Below are 19,882 nucleotides of genomic sequence, written 5' to 3'. Positions count from 1 at the left end.
TCAGCCAAGTCTCTTAATCTCTCAGACTTTTGCTGTTTGATGTTTTCATCTTCAATGCATGTGGTATCTGCTTCATAGGGTTCCTCAGAAAAAAAATCATAGGATAATTCATAGGAAAGTTTCAGCACCATGTGGCTTGTTGTGATCCTATACAGTCTGCAGGGATGTCTGTGGCTTCCGGGCTATGGTGGACTCTGGGAAGGCACCTCCCCGAGAGAGGTCCACATTCAAGGTCAAGTCCTGATAAGCCACCTGCTGGGTGAGGTGACTGAGGTCTTCTGTTCGAAACTCATTACGAGCCCAGAGCCTTTGATCTTTGTTACTGCAGGTACGCTTGACCTTCAGATAGTCACCATAGCAACTGTCTGACTTGGTCTTTGCACCTGAGGGAGACCCTGACAACAGCAAAATTTCCAAGCAGATGGTTGGGTCAGCCCTTCAGAGGAGACGCCACCGAGTTATGGAAAAGTCAACTAAGCTCTGTCCAGGTGATAGCTCCCTCTGAGTTGTCCTATGATGTGGGTGCTAGTGGCTTTAGACAGCTTCAGTAGTTTCCTGTCAGAGTCTGATATTCACCTAGTGAGTCATGCTCCCGCAAAGAGGAAGTAAAGTCAAGACCCGTCTGAGAGAACAAAGTTCTTAGACATAATTCTAGCATTGGTGTAGTTTGCTCTGAGTCATTTGGGGAAAGGCTTCAACTTTTGCGGTTCCATTTGCCTATTTGGAGGCTGCTTGGCAACTGTTCTTGAGGAGTGGGGCTGTCAGAAAGTGGGCTGTGAGAGGAGATGTCTGGGCCAGTGGTGTCTCAAGTGCTGGCAGAGAAGTGCAGATGGCAGGATGTCACACCCTGTCCCAGCATTAACCCTTGACTCCCAGCATTCTCAAAGGTGGATACTCTCACTGCCTTTTGCTTTAAGATGAGTGACCAGGGCCATAAGTCAGGGCAGAAGCCTGGCCCCAAACCAATCAGTCTCTAGAGTTCACGTTTCTTACAACTTCGTGGTGTGGAGGATTGTCCTCAGATATGCCATGACGCCCTTCCAAAGAGAGGACAAGTGGTCATTTCTATTTTCCGCAGGAAACCGTCCTGTGAGTGGTAATACTATTTGCAAATGATGAATAGGTGTCTTTTCATCACTACCTGTCTGAACACCCTGGCAATGATGAGACATTCATTTTATTCATGTTTTTATTTAATTATTACTTATCAATAAAATAACAAAATTAATATTTATTAATGATTTTTCTCTCATCCAACTTGTATTTCTTTGCAAAATTCACGAGTCCCCCCCCCAAAAAAAATCAGTTAAGTGAAAGAGGATATATTCTAACTGTTTCTCAACCATTTATTGGAGCAAAAATCTTACTGCATTTAAAAGAGAAATAACCCCTTTCATCAATAAAAAAATGAATTGCTGTACTATGCATTAAGATTAGGCTTTAAATCTCAAATTAGTGAATAGTTATTTTTATGAGAGTAATATTTATTCTGAAAGCTTAGAGATGAGAACAAATTAATAGGCTTTCCATGTTAGACAATGATGAATGTTATAGAATTTAACAAACATCTGTTGAGATCTTAATACATGTGAGTTATGGTATGAAGCACTCTGGGAGGTTAAAAAAGATCTCTGCTCCACTGAATTTTATTTTTTTAGTAGAGGCAGTAACACCAATAACTAAAGGGTAGATAAATCAATCAATAAATAAATGATAAATAATGAGAATAGGAAATTCGAAAGGAAGAGGCCTCTGCCAGGAGTCAAGGATAATTTCCTGAAGGAAGGAGGAGCAGGGCCCAGCTCCTTGTTTTGGGAGCCCAGTTCCTAGTATCCTAAGGAACATTTAAGAAGTCTGACTCAACATCTCTAAGTAAATGAGTGAGTTAGACCATCACCCTGCTGATGGCGAGAAGCAGAGGAAGTGTGAGAAAAGTGTGAGAAAGGAGCTCACAACCAGGCTTTGTTAAGCAAATTCCTGCTGTTCTTTGTCTATGCCCTGGGCTTGTGGCAGGTGGGAGAGCAGCGAGTGCAGGGCACCGATCTAGTGATCTGGGCAAAGTGCACAGTGGCCAGGGCGTGGGGAGGGAGCGGTAGATAAGCCCGGGCGAGCTGGCGAGCTTGTGAGGATCCCTGATCAGGAGGAATTTGAGGACTAAGGCCCAATGCCTCAGCACTGTTGATTTCCTTGTATCAAGAAACCAGAGGTTGATAACTGGTCGTGTGGCTTTTGTTCATGTTAAAAAGGTAGTTGAGCTTAAGAACACACATCCTTCAGTAGCCAGGAGGGTCCCTTTGGTATCTAGGGCATCTACACCTACCAGATCCAGGTCCTTAGGTAAAGGGAGTGATGTTATGTGTAACCACCCACCTCCTCCCATACACTCCAAACCAGCCTAATGTTACCTAAATTGAAAAATAATTAACTTCTAAGGCTACTCCAGCTGTTGTCCTGTCAGTCTTGTTGACTGTGTTCCTTTGCTCTATTGCCCACACCCCTTAAAATCTCTCCCTTCCCTTTTACAACTGCCTTCCTAATCTCCTGACTTCTAATTTCAAACACAAATACACGAGCACATATACATAGGCTGTTTGTTTGTTGTTTTGAGGCAGAGTTTCTTTATGTAGTTTTGGAGTCTGTCCTGGAACTCTCTCAGAAGACTAGGCTAGCCTCAAACTCACAGAGATCCGTCTGCCTCTGCCTCCCGAGTGCTGGATTTAAAGGAATGCACCGCCACAGCATTTAAGGCTGGGTTTTTGCATGTAAGAGAAAACATGCAGTATTTGTCTTCCAAGTCTGCTGTACTTGGCTTGACATAATGATTTCTAGTCACCCACTCATGGCAATCTTATTTTTCAGTACCACACTTTCCTTCTGGGATGTTTCACCAGGCTGAATGCCTCATTCATTATAAATGCTATTGGAATCATTATCATCTTGTCTTGTTTTGGGAATGATGGGAATGATAAACAACTTTCTTATATGTTTAATGCTGACACATGCCCCCTGTCCGTCTCCAATATGTTTTGTTATCTGTGGCTACTTGAATCTGCAAATTAGGAATTTGTGGATATATGGACTGCTTGTATTTCTATTCATACTATTCTAGAATATGGAAGACTCATAATTTGTTTCATTGATTTCCCAAATCAAATAAGCAGTCCTCAATAGTTAAAAAACATGACTTGTTCATATTTAATTATAATGAATTTAATTTAAAATATTTGGCATGTCTACCAAATTTATTCTGTTACAAAAGCTAAATTTTAAACAGTCAAGGAATTAATGAATCTAAGAGTCCAGAAGGACTTTAATTCTAGCTTTTTCTTAAAATAGTCATGGAAACTTTAGAGTGGGTTATTTAATTTAGATGGTATGTGAGGACTGTACATTGTCTAAATGTCTCCACCTATGTGACTACGTGTGTGTCTTTGTTGCTGTCATATCACATAGACGTAAAAGAAGGGACGGAAAGAGGTTTTGGAGTTTGGAGTTCACCTTCCTTGTGAGATGTCCACCCATGCCATTTCTCAGTTAAGGGGCTTTAGGCAAATTGCTCAACTTCGAGTCCAATTTCCCCATCCATCACATTCCAGCAACAATTCCTTATTATTCCTTACTTCATGCCTATAATTATGTAATCACTAGGTATTTTCCACATGAGGAAACTGGGGTACGGAGCAGTGAAACTGTTTGCTTATGGTTGAAATAGGGCGGGCTGCATCCTGGGCGGCTTGGCCCTGTGCCAGTGTCTGCCCCGCTCCAGGCCAGCTTTAAGGACTTGCCACCAGCAGGTCTGAAGGTGATGACACATGTTTTGTCTCCCAGGGCTTTTGTGAGGCTAAAGTGGGATAACATGTTCCTCTTCTGAAGGGTATTTACACGTTTTGTAATGATTGAAGTTTTCATCACTTTTCTATGCTATTGATATTAGTAATACATATTCAATGTAGAAAACCTGTAACAAACGAAAGGATGAACTAACCTGGCATCATTCATAATCCCTAGGTATAATAATAAACTGGCTTGGAATTTTAGTGAAATGAATACATGCTTTGGTTCCTTGTTTGTTCTTTTAAATTTTATTTATTTTGACTTTGGCAGTCCGGTATTATAATAGGCAGCCATGCTCCCTAGCAGGCCAAGGGGGAATTTTATTTATATACTGGAATCAGTTAGTCATGACACATGTCAGGATGAAAGTTAAAATTTCTGTTAAATGTGAAGCTTTAAGGCGGGCTGGGAAAATGGTATGAGTTCTTTGGGGGCAATCAAAAGCACAGGCTGTAATAATATCCAGAAGACCAAGGAGGCAGCTGGCGAGGTCTCCGAGGTTGTAGACAGTTCTGGCTTCCTTGCACTTGAGGAATCTCATGCATTTTGCAGCTTTGAACTATGAAAATTCTCTGAACTAGCTCTCCTGGCATCTGCCACAGAGCAGCTCCTCATCTATGGGAACGAATAAAAATCATACAAAACAAACAAAACGCAGAGCAAAACTGAGTGAAGGAGGTATGTTATGCCCATGACTTCGGATTCTCAGGGGAAATGAGGCAATTACAGAAGTGAAGTTACAGAGCCATTTGGAAACATTGACTGGTACACTGCCAGAGATGGGGATGAGAAGCTTCTGGAAGACTGGCCATTCCACACAGGAGAAAGCTGGCTTCTAAGGACCCTATTTTGCTAGGTTTGTGACAGGAAGTCATCCAAAGATTCTGACTATTGGAAAGACATGACTTGACAGTCTGGTAACTAATAAATACCCTTTATCTCTGGTTCCCTCCCAGGAGTCCAAGTGAAGATAGCAAGATGGCCTCCACCCTGCTTCCCTGCCTGTGTCTCCTCACACTTTATTTGGTAAGTGCAGAGGGAGTTTGTAGGATGTGTTCTGATCCTTCTACTCCATGCCATGGAAAGAATGGTTATCACCCCCCTTTTTAAAGGTAGCCTATCAAAATTAAGTCATTGTATAGAATGGATGTGCTATGTTCTCATGTGATGTAGCCAATGAAGTGACTACCATCCCCATGTTACCCATCAGCTGAAGGAGACACGTTTTTAGAAGGCAGTAAACCATGTAACGGGCCAGGCTTAGCTCGACGTTTGTAGCTTTATTTGTTTATTTTTATGAGACTGGGCCCAAACCCAGGCCCTTGTACACAGACAGGCGTTAGAGCACTGAGCAACAGCCCTGGGTTTACACTCTACCCACCCTCCACCTGCGGCCTCTGGCTGAAGAGAGGCCTTGTGGCGGTGTGCCTATTCTTTATCACTTAATCTTAACTTTAAAGTAATCATGAAAACCAGCTACAAAAGCACACCAGGAGACAATTCTTGCCTGTTTTTACCTTTCTGTACTCTGTATTGTTATTTTCGTAGTTACATTTGTCTTCAGCCACTGTCTTCTGTTGTAGTATTGGCTGGCGGGCTTTGAGCGTGGACCGGACAGGAAACTGGGCCCCAGCTGTGGAGCCTGGGTAGACAGCAGGGTTATCCGCCCTGCTTTGCTCACGCGGCTTCTGAGGTGCAGAAGACCAAGTTTCACTATCTTATGAAGCAAGACTTTAGGAGTATTGTTGCTTATTTTCCATAAAAGGAAGTGTTTAGATTTCTGCACCTAAAACCCTGCTTCCTTTTTTTCTGGTACCTCAAAGCAGCACACCAAAAAGCCCCAAAAGCCTCCTTGGGCCCGTATAGTTTAAATTTTTTAATGATTTTATTCACATACATTACACATAATGCATATGTACATTTTAGCACAGGTACATAATGTCTTTTGATCACTCCCCCATGCCTAATTTTTTTTGTGAAACAGAAGCAAACCAAGCCTTCCAAACCCTCGTTCAAGACTGAGTTGGGGACGGCTGCTCAGTTCCTAGGAGAACTCACAGCCTGGGGGCTGAATGAGGACCACACCACACATCCTTAGCTGACCCTTGTTCTTCCCAGCTTCTCAGACATCCTTTCCTACCTATGTTATCACAGGGAAACAGTAAAGTCTGAGCCAGGTTCAAATCTGTGGCTGCCACTTGCCCACAATAGGAAATGGACTGACGGAGTTGCTTTAGGCCGTAACTCTGTTTTCTGTCCTTTGGGATGGGTTTTTGTCCTTTTGGATTAAGGAGTAGCACAGCCTAGGCACTGAATAGATAAGAGCCGTGAGTATCACGGCATTTCAAATGTCCGGCACCTATAACCACATGGACCCTGACCTCCATGATGAAGGAGGTCGTTTTAGCAGGCCTTGCAGCCTCAGCACCCAGCACAGAGCTAGGAGATGGGGTAGAAATGAATGATGTGACTATGAATTCGGAAGCAGCATCGAGATTGAAGAGAGAATGAAGACTTGGCTGCAGTACTTTGCTAATGGTGTCTGAGAAGGTGACTTGCTTTTCTCTTTCTGGATGAGAGTGTCTTGTCTTTCTGCCTCTCCACCGTGCCATTCATCTCTGCCCCGGCGGTGTGGTTTGGTGACTCACATTGCACACATTCATTCTGAAATCTTTACAGCCCCAATAGTCATATTAATGGGAGGGAAGGCAGATTTGCTGCCCCGATACGAGGATGCAACTTTGAACCTTGGAACTGCCTCTCCTTTCCTGTAGTGTGCTAGCTTGCCTGTTTGTGCAAAGTGAAGCCTTGCTTGTGAGGCCCGTGGGCTAAGGAAGTTTCCACTGGTGTGGGCAATTGCAAGGCTGCTTGCTGGGTGGGTGGATGGTCTCAGAGTCGAGCCTCGGAGCTCACTGGTGGATTCTGCCTTCGTCTCAGACCCACCGTAGTGACACCGGACGCCTAGGCCAGTTCTCCTGCCTCCCCTTTCATGAGTAATGAGCTGGAGAAGATGTGAAGAGAAGGAAGGAAAGGTTCCCAAAGGAAGGACGCTCAGAGAGGAGGAGGCGGCTAAAAGTCTAGAAAATTATTGTGGAAGTTAGAAATGCTTTCAGCTGTAAATAACAGGAAACTGGGCTTTGGATCAACTTAAGTGTTATTTCACACAGATAACAGGAAGTCCAAGCGTTGAGTTCAGCGCCGAGTCAACCATAGCATGGTATATCAGAGGTGGAAGTGCTTTTCTCTGCGATCGTTTTAGCTCGTTTGTCTCCTCACAGCTCAATGCGATGGCTCCAGTTGCCGATACAAACCCAATTGCCCTTCAGAGAACCACAGGGAAGGGTAAAATGCCAGCCATGCCTGTCTTTTCCCACCAGGAGACAAGCGCCTCTTCATCTCCCTCCCCACCTCCCCACTCCTGTCGGGATCAAGAAGTTTGGGGCTCAGCCTCCATCTGCAAGGGAGCCTGGGAGGGAACCCTTGACTCTCCTACCTCTGTGGTGGGAGGCAGCAAAGAGGCTGGCGGGGGGGGGGGGGGGGAGCGGGGGTGTCAGGGCAGCTCATCGGAGGCACTGCCACACGGAGGGGCGAGGCGACCAAAATTCAAGCTCTCTGTTTCTGTTTGCCGCTGTCTTTTATCAGAGGAGCAGGGTCAGCTAGTCAAGATTGGGTGGCTGAGATGCAGTTTAGGACCTCTCCCTGTCCCTTGGGCGCTGTTTGCATTGTTCCCAGGAGGAAGTAGCTTGGTGGCAAGCACTCACCTGTTCTCCCTGAAGACGGGGCAACAAATCGTCTTCCCTTCAAAACTTACCATTAGTGTGTCCGACCCTAACTTAACCCAGCCCACACCACCACTCGATGGAGGCCCAGAGAGCGCCTACAAGGAGGAGACGCCTGCATCCTGAAAATGACACTGAGTTCTGGTCTTGGGTATAAGGCTGGGTCCCTCTCCACCCACTCAGCTCTGCCCCCTCTCCCTTCAGGAGCTGCGGTGATGGGCAGTAGTGATGGCAGCCATTGGCTGTGGAATATTTATTCTCCAGGGGTTGGGATGCCACACCTCCAGGCACCCCCCCACTACAGCCAGCTTTCCTTCCATCATTTCTTCACCCCTTGGTGGGCCGTAATGCCTGTGGGTTGAGACGGCTGGTTCCAGAGTTGCAGGTTCAAATCTTACTCTGTGGGCAAACAACTTTTCTGCTCCCTGGTCTCAGCAGGACTCTGCACAATCCTTCCCCAGCAGGTAGGGGCATTGCTAGGATGAGATGTGCTTAGGAGGGACTCCCATGAACACCAGCTCAGCAACTCTACACTTCCCTTGCCATCCCAGCCTGGATCCCAGTGGCTGTGGAGGCTGCCTAGATGTCTAAGGTCTTTGGACTTCAGAACCATGTGGGATCACTGAAGTAAACACTTCATGACTTTTTTATTTTTAAATGAGCATAAAGTGCTGGTCAATTGTGAGCTTGCTTTAGGCGTTTCTTTTTTTTTTCTTTTTTTTTTTTTGGTTTTTCGAGACAGGGTTTCTCTGTGTAGCTTTGTGCCTTTCCTGGAACTCACTTGGTAGCCCAGGCTGGCCTCGAACTCACAGAGATCCGCCTGGCTCTGCCTCCCGAGTGCTGGGATTAAAGGCGTGCGCCACCACCGCCCGGCGCTTTAGGCGTTTCTTTTTTTTTTTTTTTTTTTTTTTTTCACTTATAAACTTTATGGCCGTGGCAGGCTTCTTGCTAACTGTTCTTTTATCTTAAATTAACCCATTTTTATAAATCTATACCTTGCCACGTGGCTGGTGGCTTACCGGCGTCTTTACGTGATCTTCTCCTGGCGGTGGCTGCAGTGTCTCTCCCTCCTTCTTCCTGTTTCCCCAATTCTCCTCTCTCTTTGTCCCGCCTATACTTGCTTTAGGCGTTTCTTAACACTGCAGATCAGTTTGACTAGAATTTACCGTGTGACTATGGGCCGAGTGAGCATTATGCTAAACTATCCACATAGTTGCCCCCCCCCCCCCTTAAATCAGACTGCCTTTGAGGCGACTATAGACTTCAGGATGCTGGGCATATGTCCCAAATGTTTTCAGAGAGTGTTAGAAGGATGGGAGGTGCGGCCATGTACAATTGAGAGGCAGAGTGGCTCCTGGGAGGCCGCAAACTTGCTAAGTTAGGTTGCAGCACTAGGTCCCTGCTTGTCACACCCATGTTTCACCTCGGGCTTCATTTTTGGAAGTCTCCTGTGTACCATGGGAGTTGAATTCTCCCCGTGGGCTGGCAGCTTTCATGGTTAAAGAGAAAAGGCAATGCGAAACTCGCGGCAGACTACTTTGACAGGGAACCCCTTAACGAAACTAGACCACTTTCCGCCCTGACCCGGTTTACATTGTTTTCAGCCATTATGGAACCCTCTGCTCCACACACTGTTTCTGGAAAGTCAAATAATAAAACCATAAGTGACACCCATACACTCACAGTAAGTGCTCATCTTCTCTTTCTTTATTAACAGGCAAGTGGATATGGCCAAGAAGGGAAGTTCAGCGGTCCCCTGAAGCCCATGACATTCTCCATTTTTGAAGGTCAAGAACCAAGTCAGATCATATTCCAGGTAAAGGCTGCCTTTGATCTTTGGCATCTTGACTTCTGCCGCCCACAGTGGACCTTTGTTCCCGACTCTGCTGAACCTCAGGGAGTAACATGGAGGCTGGCAGTTCTTATCGTCTATGACTCCGGGAGCTGAGTTGTGGAGGTGGGTGGGTGTAGTGCCCATGAGTTGCATCTGGCATCCTTAAAACAGGCTCCTTAGTTGTACCTGTGGCCAGTGCTTCTGTTCCTTCCACAGGGAGTTGTCCTTATGGATTCTGCCTCCGCTCAGAGTGCTAAAGGTACTGATTTGGGGTGGTACTGGCCTCGTGACCATTAAGACATCTGCTCAATGAGCCTGGCCCATGAGATGTTTGAAGGCGGGGCTTCACCGTGTGGCACAGCCTGACCTCCCCACTGCGTCTTCCGTCCCTAGGATGATGTCCTTGCTGTGGGTTGCTCAAGGCATGCTGGACATGTTAGTCATCTTTTCCGTCACAGTGACGGTTTTCGTTTCATTTTCTGCTTCTGTGACAAATACAACTTAAGGCAGGAAGGGTCTGTTTTGGCTCACAGTGCCAGAGAGGATGTCGCCCGTCAGGGTATGGAAGACGTGGCAGAAATGAGAGACCAGCTGGTTACATCACCTCACTCCATAAGCGGAGGAGAGAAGACAGAAGTGAGGTCGGACTATAAAACCTCAAAGCCTCATTCTAGTGACCCAGTGAGCCCTACCTCTAGAAGTTCCCATACACTTCCAGAACAGGGCCGCCATCGTGTATCTGATACATGACCCTGTGGGTTACATTTCACATTCAAATCACAATAATGAGCAACTACTGGGGGTGGAGGGCGAATGACATCAGGAGAATGGATTTTGACTCACGGTTTCAGTCCGTGGTAACTTGGCTCCATTTTCTGGACCTGTGACAAGGTAGGACATGGTGGAGGAAAGCTGCTTGGCCTGTGGTGGCAGGAAGCAGAGACAGCAGGAAGGGTCCAGAGTAAGCTACACACTCTAGAGGTACTTGCCCAGTGGCCCATTCCTGTAAGTCCCCATTTCCTAAGAGCATTCAGCAAGTGAACTCCTTAATGAGTTAGTCTACTGATGATGCTCAGACCGTTACAGCCCAATCCCCTCAACAGCGTCACCAGCTGGGCACCAGGCCTTCTGCGTGTGAGCCTTTGGGAGCAGGTGATTCATATTCAAGCCATAATCTGGGAGGGGTTAGGCGTCCATGAAAAGCAGTAGGGGCTGGGAAGAGGGCTCAGCTGATAAAGTGCTTGCCACAGAAGCCTGAGGACCCGAGTTTGGAGCCTCAGCGTGCACACATGTAAGAAGTCAGATAAAGTGCCCATACTTAGAACGCCGTCACTGGAGAGACAGAGGTGGGACAATCCAGGGGTTTGCTGGCCCAGCTTGTCTTGCCAAGTCAGTGAGCTCTAGGTTCAGTGAGAGACTCTGTCTTGAAAAATAGAGTGTAGAGGGCCTAGGAAGATAGCTCAGTGGGTGAGGGCACTTGCTCTGCAAGCACAAAGACCTGAGTTTGAATCCTGAGCACCCACACAAAAAGCTGGACATGGCTGCATGTGCTTGTAGCTCTAGTGTTGGGGGAAGAGGTAGGCAGATCCCGAGACTGCACTGGCTGGCCAGCCTGCCACAAATAGCAAGTTCTGGATCAGTGAGAGACTCTGGCCCAAGGCAGTAAGGCAGACAGTATTAGGCAAAGGCACCCAATGTGCTGCCCTGGCTTCTTTGTATATGTGCAGGGACATGGACACTGTGTACACACACACTCATGTGCATGTACCACATGCAATTGCATCATTGAAATAATGTGGAGAATAAGAGACTCCTGATGTTGAACTCTTACCACACACACACACACACACACACACACACACACACACACACACACACACACACAATCATATACACATGCATTCACCATACATCAGAAGGAGGAGTGAGGAACTTCGGCTCCCGAGAGCACTGAAACACCCTGGGAATGCGTCAGGAGGTCCTGGCAGAGCATTCTCTATATAGATGGGCTTGTCTTCTCTTCCCGCTGCAAGCATCTTTGTAACGTGGGACAAACAGTAATGACCTTGGGTGGGAATAGTTTGGTTCTTAGCTGTTCTCAAGGACACAGTGTTTTTACTCTTGTGCTATTTTGCTCTCTTTCTCCCTCCTTGCTACAGAGTCAAGGAGGCCAGCTCATTTCCGACAAGTCTTAGAGGACACTTGAAATAAACATGTTGGAATCTGGGACAGGAATCCCCCTTGCTCTCAGAGTCCGTGTTCAGCAAGCTTAAACAGCATTGACAATTCTGTGTCCTGGACATCACAAATGGGCTTGACTCAGGTTTCTGGTCAGAAAGATCGCTCCTCTGGCTGCAAGCTGGTCAGGCCGGGGAGAATGCAGACTAGGCATCTCTAGCACAAGCCTTCCTCATTTCCAGCCCTGTCAGGGAGCACATGTCAGAGTCTCCCTGACATTCTTTACTTGTTTCCTTCACATACAAGACTTCACAATCTGATAAGACATTTCCACACCAGGCATTTCATTCGTTTTAAAAAAATTAAGCATAAACAGAATGTCTGCTGTATACAAAGCACCATTCCAGGTGACGGGAGCATCAGTAATCCCCTACCCTGGTCAGCTCAGTGGTTAGAAGCAAACCCAGGCATGGAAGAGTCTAGTGAGAGGCTGGCAGTCAAAGGGAGGTAGAGGAAAGAGTGCTGAGTTTTATTTAGTTTTGAAATGGACAAATGACACTTTTATGTATTTGCTATGCACAAGTATATATACATACATACATACATTGAATTGATTACTATATGTATCAGCTCAAATATCATTTTTTGTGATTAAAAACTGTAAAAGCAGAATTGATTTCTAAGGAAGGTGGTAGTGGATGAAGAGGCAGGTTTCAGCATCTCTGAACTGAGTATTGGGGTGAGAAGGTACAGAAGGAAGTAGTCACTGGGACATCAGGGAGCAGGTGGTAGACCCGTTTAGCAAGAAGGTGATGGACAGTCCAGAGCTGAGGGTGGGAGCTGGGGTGGACAGTCCACAGCTGGGATGGACAGTCCAGAACTGAGGGTGAGAGCTGGGGTGGACAGTCCAGAGCTGAGGGTGGGAGCTGGGGTAGACAGTCCAGAGCTGAGGGTGGGAGCTGGGGTGGACAGTCCAGAGCTGAGGGTGGGAGCTGGGATAGACAGTCCAGAGCTGGGGTGGACAGTCCAGAGCTGAGGGTAGGAGCTGGGGTGGACAGTCCAGAGCTGAGGGTGGGAGCTGGGGTGGACAGTCCAGAGCTGAGGGTGGGAGGTGGTGAACATCAAAAGTCCGTGAGCGGCTGACTCAGCATAGACTAGGTTGGCCCTTCCTTCTGTGTTCACTACTAGGTACTGTGGCTTTCAGAAAGACATTCCCTACATAGAGTTGTGATTGTCCAAGCTAACTCGGTGATCCTGATGAACACAGGCTGAAGGGTCTTGGGTGATGGCGATAGTCCAGTGGGAAGCAACAGGGTACTGCTTAAGGGCAAAAATGTTGATGTTTCTCCAAATCCATCCACTGAAACTCACTCCCATGCGATGCTACCAAGAGTTAGTTTTCCTTAAGATTTTTTTGATGTTTATTTGTGTGTGAGTGTACATGTGATGTAGGACAGGCATGGTGACCCAAGTTGATCCCTGGAACCCACGTAAAGTTGGAAGGAGGGAATCAGCTCCACGAAGTTGTCCTCTGACCCACACATGCATGTTGTTGCACACTCATCCCATCTCATCATACAGATACATACGCACAAATAATAAAATTAAAAATAAAATTATAATTCAGTGGTTTTCAGTGTGTCACAAAGCCATACCACTATGTACCATTAAATATCAGGATATTTCACTAGTGCCAGGGAAAACTTGGTGCCATGAGCAATACTTCTTCATCATTCCCCTGCCTCCAGCTCCTGAAACCATGAATCAGCTTTCAGTCTCTATAGATTTGCCTCCTGGGGCCTTCCATGTAATGAAACCATGCTACACATGGTCCTCTGTGCCTGGCTTCTCTTACATACCATGTTTCCAATGTTTGTTCAAGCTATAGCATGTATCTGAACTTCACTCTTGAGTGGCTGAGTATTGCAGTCATACCACATTTTGAGTACTCATGTATCAGTCGACAAACATGTGGGTGGCTTTTTCTTACAGCTGTAAAGGACAAGCTGCTATGGACAATCATTCATGTACAACTTTTTGTGAGAACAAGTTTTCTATCCTTTTGGAGAAACATCAAATTTCAGGGTCATCATTTTTTTTCCTTTTATTAAAAATAGATTTTTTCTCACATAATATGTCCTTATTAGGTTCCCCTCTCTTTACTCCTCCAAGTTCCTCCTCATCTCCCCTCTGATACATCCATACCCTTCTGTCTCTCATTAGAAAACAAACAGGGCCAGGCGGCGGTGGCGCACGCCTTTAATCCCAGCACTCGGGAAGCAGAGCCAGGCGGATCTCTGTGAGTTCGAGGCCAGCCTGGTCTACAGAGTGAGTTCCAGGACAGGCTCCAAAGCTACACAGAGAAACCCTGTCTCGAAAAACAAAAACAAACAAACAATAAAGAAAGAAAGAAAGAAAGAAAGAAAGAAAGAAAGAAAGAAAGAAAGAAAAGAAAAGAAAAGAGAAAGAAAGAAAACCAACAGGAGGGCCAGGCAGTCGCCTCTAATCTCAGCACCCTGGAGGCAGAGGGAGGCAAATCTCTGTGAGTTCCAGGACAGCCAGGGCTATACACAGAGAAACCGTGTGTCGAAAAATCAGTCTTCTAAGAGATAATAATAAAATGAAATAAGATTAAAAAAAAAAAACCCTAACACATTAGAATTGAGGAAAACAAACAGAAGGAGAAGAGCCCAAGAGAGGGCACAAACAAGAGACCCATTCACTCGCACACCCAGGAGTCCCCTGAGACCGGATCTGCGAGGCAGAGAGGACAACAGTATAGAGCAGCCCTGACATGACACGTGAGACAAGGAACCTCCAAAGACGCCACTGAGTCAGTTTTCGGTTGGCCATCTGCGGCTGGGCATGCAGCCTACAGGTTCATCATTTGATGTTTAACTTTTTGATGATCTTCAAAATTTCCCTCGGTTACCTGAGTCATTTCGCATTTCTGTTAGCCTCGCCTGTCTGTGTCTGCTGCGTTGCTATTTTCTTTCTTTTTTATTATAGCTTTCCACGTGTTTGTGATTTTGTGATGTCTTATTTCTTTGTAGTTAAGGTTTGCTTTTCTCACTGTGCTGGCTGGCTAGTTTTTTGTTTTTTTGCTTTTTTTTTTTATTTCAATTTGACAAGAGCTAGGGTCATCTGGGAAGAAGGAAGAACAGAGAATATGCATCCCCAGTGTCAACTTTTAGGCAAGTGTGTGGGGGCATTTTCTTGATTGATGACTGACGTGGGAGAGCCCAGCTCGCTGTGGCCAGTACCACTCCTGGCTAAATGTCCTGGATGCTATAAGAAGGCAGGCTGAGCATGCCACTCGGAACAGGCCAGTGGGCAGCTCTCTTCCGTGGCTTCAGTCCCCATTTCCAAGTTCCTGCCTTGAGTTTCTATCTACTGTGATACAAAAATATAGGCTAAATAAACCCTTTCCTCCCTAAGTAATGGTGCTTTATTATAGCAACAGAACTTTAGACACTCCAAGGCTAGTGGTAACTGAATGTGTTTTCACGGCTTTTTGTTTTCCTTGGTGAAATGTCTATTCAAATCTTTGCCCCTTTATTAAAGAGCATTGCCCTATTTTTATTGTGATAGTTGGTATATTTCTTTCTGGGAACCCTCTCTCCTCATCTCGGTCTCCCCACATTCTGTAGGCTCTGCTTTTGTTTTCGAGATAGTGCCCTTTTAACTTAAGTCCGTGGTTTTAATTGGTCTAATTGATTTCTTCTTCTGTTCATGCCTTTGCTGAGACATCTCAGAAACCACGGCCTCCTTCAAGGCAAAGGCATTCTGTGTGGTTTTCTCAGTGCTCTAGAGTTTTACTTCCTACATTTAAGGCTTTGTGCATTTTCAGTTTGTTTTGGTGCAGGCTGTGAGGTTGAAGGTGAGGCTGGGATCTGGTCACTCCAGCCCAAGTTTTGCAAACACTATTCTTGTTTTTTTCATTGTTAAATAAAGTTTATTCTAATGTAAGAAGAGTACCTGTAAACGATCGAAGTCGACAGCTTCATCACTTATCTCTCCTTTAAAGTTCAGTTTGACAACCCCCACTGGGCATTATTGTTAGTCACTACATTATACACTTAAATTTATCTTCAAATAATTCAAAGTATGAAACTATTTAACAGGCACTTTTTAAATAATTTCAATTCATTCCAAAGTCAATTATGCCTTATTTTTAGTCTCTTACAGAACCAGATTCCTAATAGCCGTCTTTTTGTGCAATTTAACCATTTGCATGAATTCTCCGACTTTTTTTGAGATTATAACTACATCATTTCCATCTTCCCTCTCCTCCCTCCAAACCCTCTCACATACCCCTCCCCACTCTCCTGCAAATTCATGGTTTCTTTTTCCACTGTTATTGCACACATATATGTACACACACACACACACACACACATTCTAAATAAAATCTATTCAGTATGTTGACATCACTAGAGGACACAATCACACAGTAAACTCCCTGATCTTACAGTCTTACAACCTTACAATCTTTCCACGCCATCTTCCACATGTTCCAGCTTTAGGCATGGGAGTGGCCAACTCTGTTCTTAACCAAATAGAATTACCCTGTCATCCAGCTATGTAGCTCCTGGAAATACGTCCGAAGGACTCTGTCCCACCAGAGAGCCTTGTGCATCCATGTTTATGCTTTTCTATTTATAATGGCCAGGAAATGGACATCTAGGATAGGTCCATTTCCACTTAGATTTAATCTTTAGCCTGTGGGTTATGAGAGCATATTGTTACTTCACTTATTTGCAAATCCCCTAATTCTCCTTATTATTGATTTTTAATTTCATCCCATTGTGGAAGTGAAAATATTTTTTGTATGACTTATATCCTTTAACATTTTTCAATGTTTTGTCACCTGGCATAGGATTTATCCTGGAGAACACTCTGCATGATTGGTTTTTGTTGGATGGAGTACTCTGTTGGTGTCAGTTAGCTTCAAGTTTGTCTGTGGTGTTATTCAAGGCTCTTTCCTTGTTGATCTCTGTTTGTTCTATACATTATTGAAAGTGAAGTCTTGAAATTGTCAATGATGACAGTGTAATTACCCTTAATCTTTCTGTCAACTCAGTCTTCAATGCATTTCAGGGACCATCATCAGGTACATAAATGTTTATAATAGCTATAGTTTCCTGGTATATTAACCCTCTGTCTTGTCTTTCCTTTTGAACAGGATCTCATTCTGTAGCTCAGGCTATCCTTAACTCACTGTGTAGCTCAGGTTAGCAAGTTCATGGCAATCATTTTTGCCTTAACTTCTTAAGTGCTGAGATTATACGAATGAGTCATCCTGCCTAGCTCTCACTTTTTATCTAGATATCTTAAGCTCTACTTTGTCTGATTTCATAGCTTAACTTCACCTTCATTCTGCAGAATTGTTTTATTGGAGTAGAAGCCTTACTCATCCATCTTCTTGTAGTGTAGGAGTCCAGCTCTGACAGGATAGTTTCGAGTGGGTCCTGGGTCAACAACCAATCACCTCGAGATTTATTCTAATGAGCTTTTTACACACTGCCAAGGGCAGAGGCAAAGGACGTTCCCCTTTCAAGATCAAAGGACAGGGCACAGCTAAGTGTAGACCCTTCAAAACACCTGATAGCTAAGTGTAGACCCTTCAAAACACCTGATAACCACGCCCCTGGCCAAATCATTCCATTATGCAGCCCTGGTAAAGCAAGCTCAGATTCTCTGACCTTGAGTAAGGTCTTACTAGAGAGCCTCTCTGGGTCCCCACACTGTAGCACTTGGGATGTGTGATTTCACTGCCTTTGACCTTATGGAGAATTCCCTTCATTTCATTGAGAAGTTCTTGTGGGTCATGAGCCCTCAATTCACTAGAGTCCTTCCTGCTGGTTTCAAGCTCCTTTGTCTTTCACATTATTTGATTGTGGTGCATCTGGGACCACATGGCTTTGAGTTCATCCTTCCAGAGTTCACTGGGCTGCCTAGATGTGTCTGTGAATGTTTTAGGTAGTCTGTCTTCAAACAATCTGTGTCTCCTTTGCCTCTCCCTCCTCTCTTGGGACTTTTTCAGCATAGGTGTGCATTTGCTCAATGGTGCCCTCTGGCCTTTCCAGGCATTCATTTATGTTGATACTCTTGTTTTCTTTTTGTGTTTTAAGGTAGATAATCCATTTTGGAATTTTCTACTTTTTCTACTAGGTCAAATATTTTTTCAATATCCTTCAATTTTTTATATTGACTAATATACTTTCAATTCCAGAATTCCTAATTTTTTTTGAAACAAACTTTCTATGTCTGTATTCTCTGTTTGGTAAGATGTTGTTTTCATACTTTCCCTAGTCCTCTAGAGATGGCTTCCCTGGGCTCTGGATCTATTTAAAATAGACCATTTAAGATCTTTAGTAAGTTCAACATCAGGGCTTCTCCAGGAACAGTTTTTATATTTACAAAGTACAATAGTTGTTATTTAGTTGTATGTCACACAGTCATTTGTTGAAGACTAGACATTTTAAATATATAATGTGGCAACGTAGACATCCTCCCTCTTCCTTTCCCAGAGCATATTGCTGCTGCTACTTCTTTAGTGGCCTTCGTGAGCTACGTCTGCAAAGTCAGTATTCGTTGTCATACTTGGCCACTGAAGTTCCTGCTCAGCTTGGTGCCCAGTTAATGACTGGACGGAGATTATTTTAGGTGCCCTGGACCAGTAAATCTCAGCCTTTACCAACAGGCACTCTGAGCATGTTGGAGCACACCTTCAGCAGTGTGGCTGGTAGTTTACAGCTCTGCCTTTCCAAACTTCACTTCCTGCCTGTGCGAGCCTCAAAGTCAGCCAGAGGGGAGAGGTTAGGGCCTTCTCAGGCCTTTTCTGTCCATGCTGGCAACTCTGCTACCAAGAGGTAAGGACAGCTCATTCTCCTGTGGACAACTCATTCCCCAGTTCTTCCTTTAAATGTTTGGTCAGTTTCTCATCTTCTTCAGCTAAAGTTCCTTCCTCAACTTCAAAGAAGCCATTGCTGACCGTTCTTAAGATTATTTATTTTTAAAATATTTTTATTTATTCTTTGAATTTTTACATGTACAATGTATCTTGTAAGCAATGTATCTTAATCATATCTATCCCCCACTCCCTACTTGAATCCCAGGACTTTCCCAATGTATTTCCCAAACAATCCCATGTCCTCTTTTTAAATGTTTATTTTTATTGATATTATTTTTAATCCCTGAATCCCATTAGTAATGCCCTTATATGTGTGCATAGGATGAGGTGCCCCACTAGGGCATAGGCGAGTTACCAGGGCCTCTCCTAAGATTAGTAATTCCCTCCCCACAGCAGTGATCAACTGCCAATATTTCCTAAACTAGGGATGGGCTCTAGTAGCCCCCCCCCCCCGATAGAATTTCAGCTCAGTTCATGTGACCAACACCACGCCATGTCTAGAGACAGCATTTTCCTTTTATTCCTCAGTGCTTACATTTTGTGTTTGCCTCTCTTCGGGGTTGTCCCCTAAACCTCTGAGGGATATTTATTTATTTGTGGCAGGGGCTTGCTATGTAGCCCTGGGTTGGCAAATGCTCACTATATATCCTAAGCTGGCCTAAAACTTGCAACAATCCTCCTGCCTCAGCCCCCTGGGTGCTGAGACTGCAAGTGTAAATTACTGTGCCCACCAATTGCAGACCAGTTTTTTTAATAAATGGCGAGGGGATGTTCCAGTGAGGGAGTGCCGACGCTGATTAAATAAGACACCCGAGGCTAGATAAGGATGGTTCCCTGGGAGTGGCTTTGGGGGAGCCTGCCCCTCTGTCCTCTGTCACACTGTCCCTCTGTCCTCTGTCACACTGTCCCTCTGTCCTCTGTCACACTGTCCCTCTGTCCTCTGTCACACTGTCCTCTGTCCTCTGTCCTCTGTCACACTGTCCTCTGTCCTCTGTCACACTGTCCCTCTGTCCTCTGTCACACTGTCCCTCTGTCCTCTGTCACACTGTCCCTCTGTCCTCTGTCCCCTCTGTCCTCTGTCCTCTGTCCTCTGTCACACTGTCCTCTGTCCTCTGTCACACTGTCCCTCTGTCCTCTGTCACACTGTCCCTCTGTCCTCTGTCACACTGTCCCTCTGTCCCTCTGTCCTCTGTCACACTGTCCTCTGTCACACTGTCCCTCTGTCCTCTGTCACACTGTCCCTCTGTCCTCTGTCACACTGTCCCTCTGTCCTCTGTCACACTGTCCCTCTGTCCTCTGTCACACTGTCCCTCTGTCCTCTGTCACACTGTCCTCTGTCCT

The 19,882-nt window shown here is 45.2% G+C and overlaps 1 protein-coding gene across 3 annotated transcripts in view; it reads left to right on the top strand.

The window, feature by feature from the left end:
• Window positions 1-19,882, top strand: part of Cdh17 (cadherin 17) — a 95,684-nt gene that overhangs the window by 31,485 nt on the left and 44,317 nt on the right. For 2 of the 3 annotated variants that reach the window (XM_076563887.1, XM_076563885.1), the window contains exons 2-3: window positions 4,791-4,860; window positions 9,331-9,429. In XM_076563887.1, the coding sequence (XP_076420002.1) occupies window positions 4,813-4,860; window positions 9,331-9,429 (147 nt within the window). In that variant the 5' untranslated portion in view covers window positions 4,791-4,812. Of the gene's footprint in view, window positions 1-4,424; window positions 4,691-4,790; window positions 4,861-9,330; window positions 9,430-19,882 lie in introns of those variants that run through there. The other variant, XM_076563886.1, reaches the window with a different exon arrangement.

This window comes from Peromyscus maniculatus, chromosome 2, assembly GCF_049852395.1.
Source record: "Peromyscus maniculatus bairdii isolate BWxNUB_F1_BW_parent chromosome 2, HU_Pman_BW_mat_3.1, whole genome shotgun sequence".
NCBI classification, from domain to species: Eukaryota; Metazoa; Chordata; class Mammalia; order Rodentia; family Cricetidae; genus Peromyscus; species Peromyscus maniculatus.
Note: the sequence above shows the minus strand (reverse complement) of the source record. Positions and strands in the feature narration are given on the sequence as shown.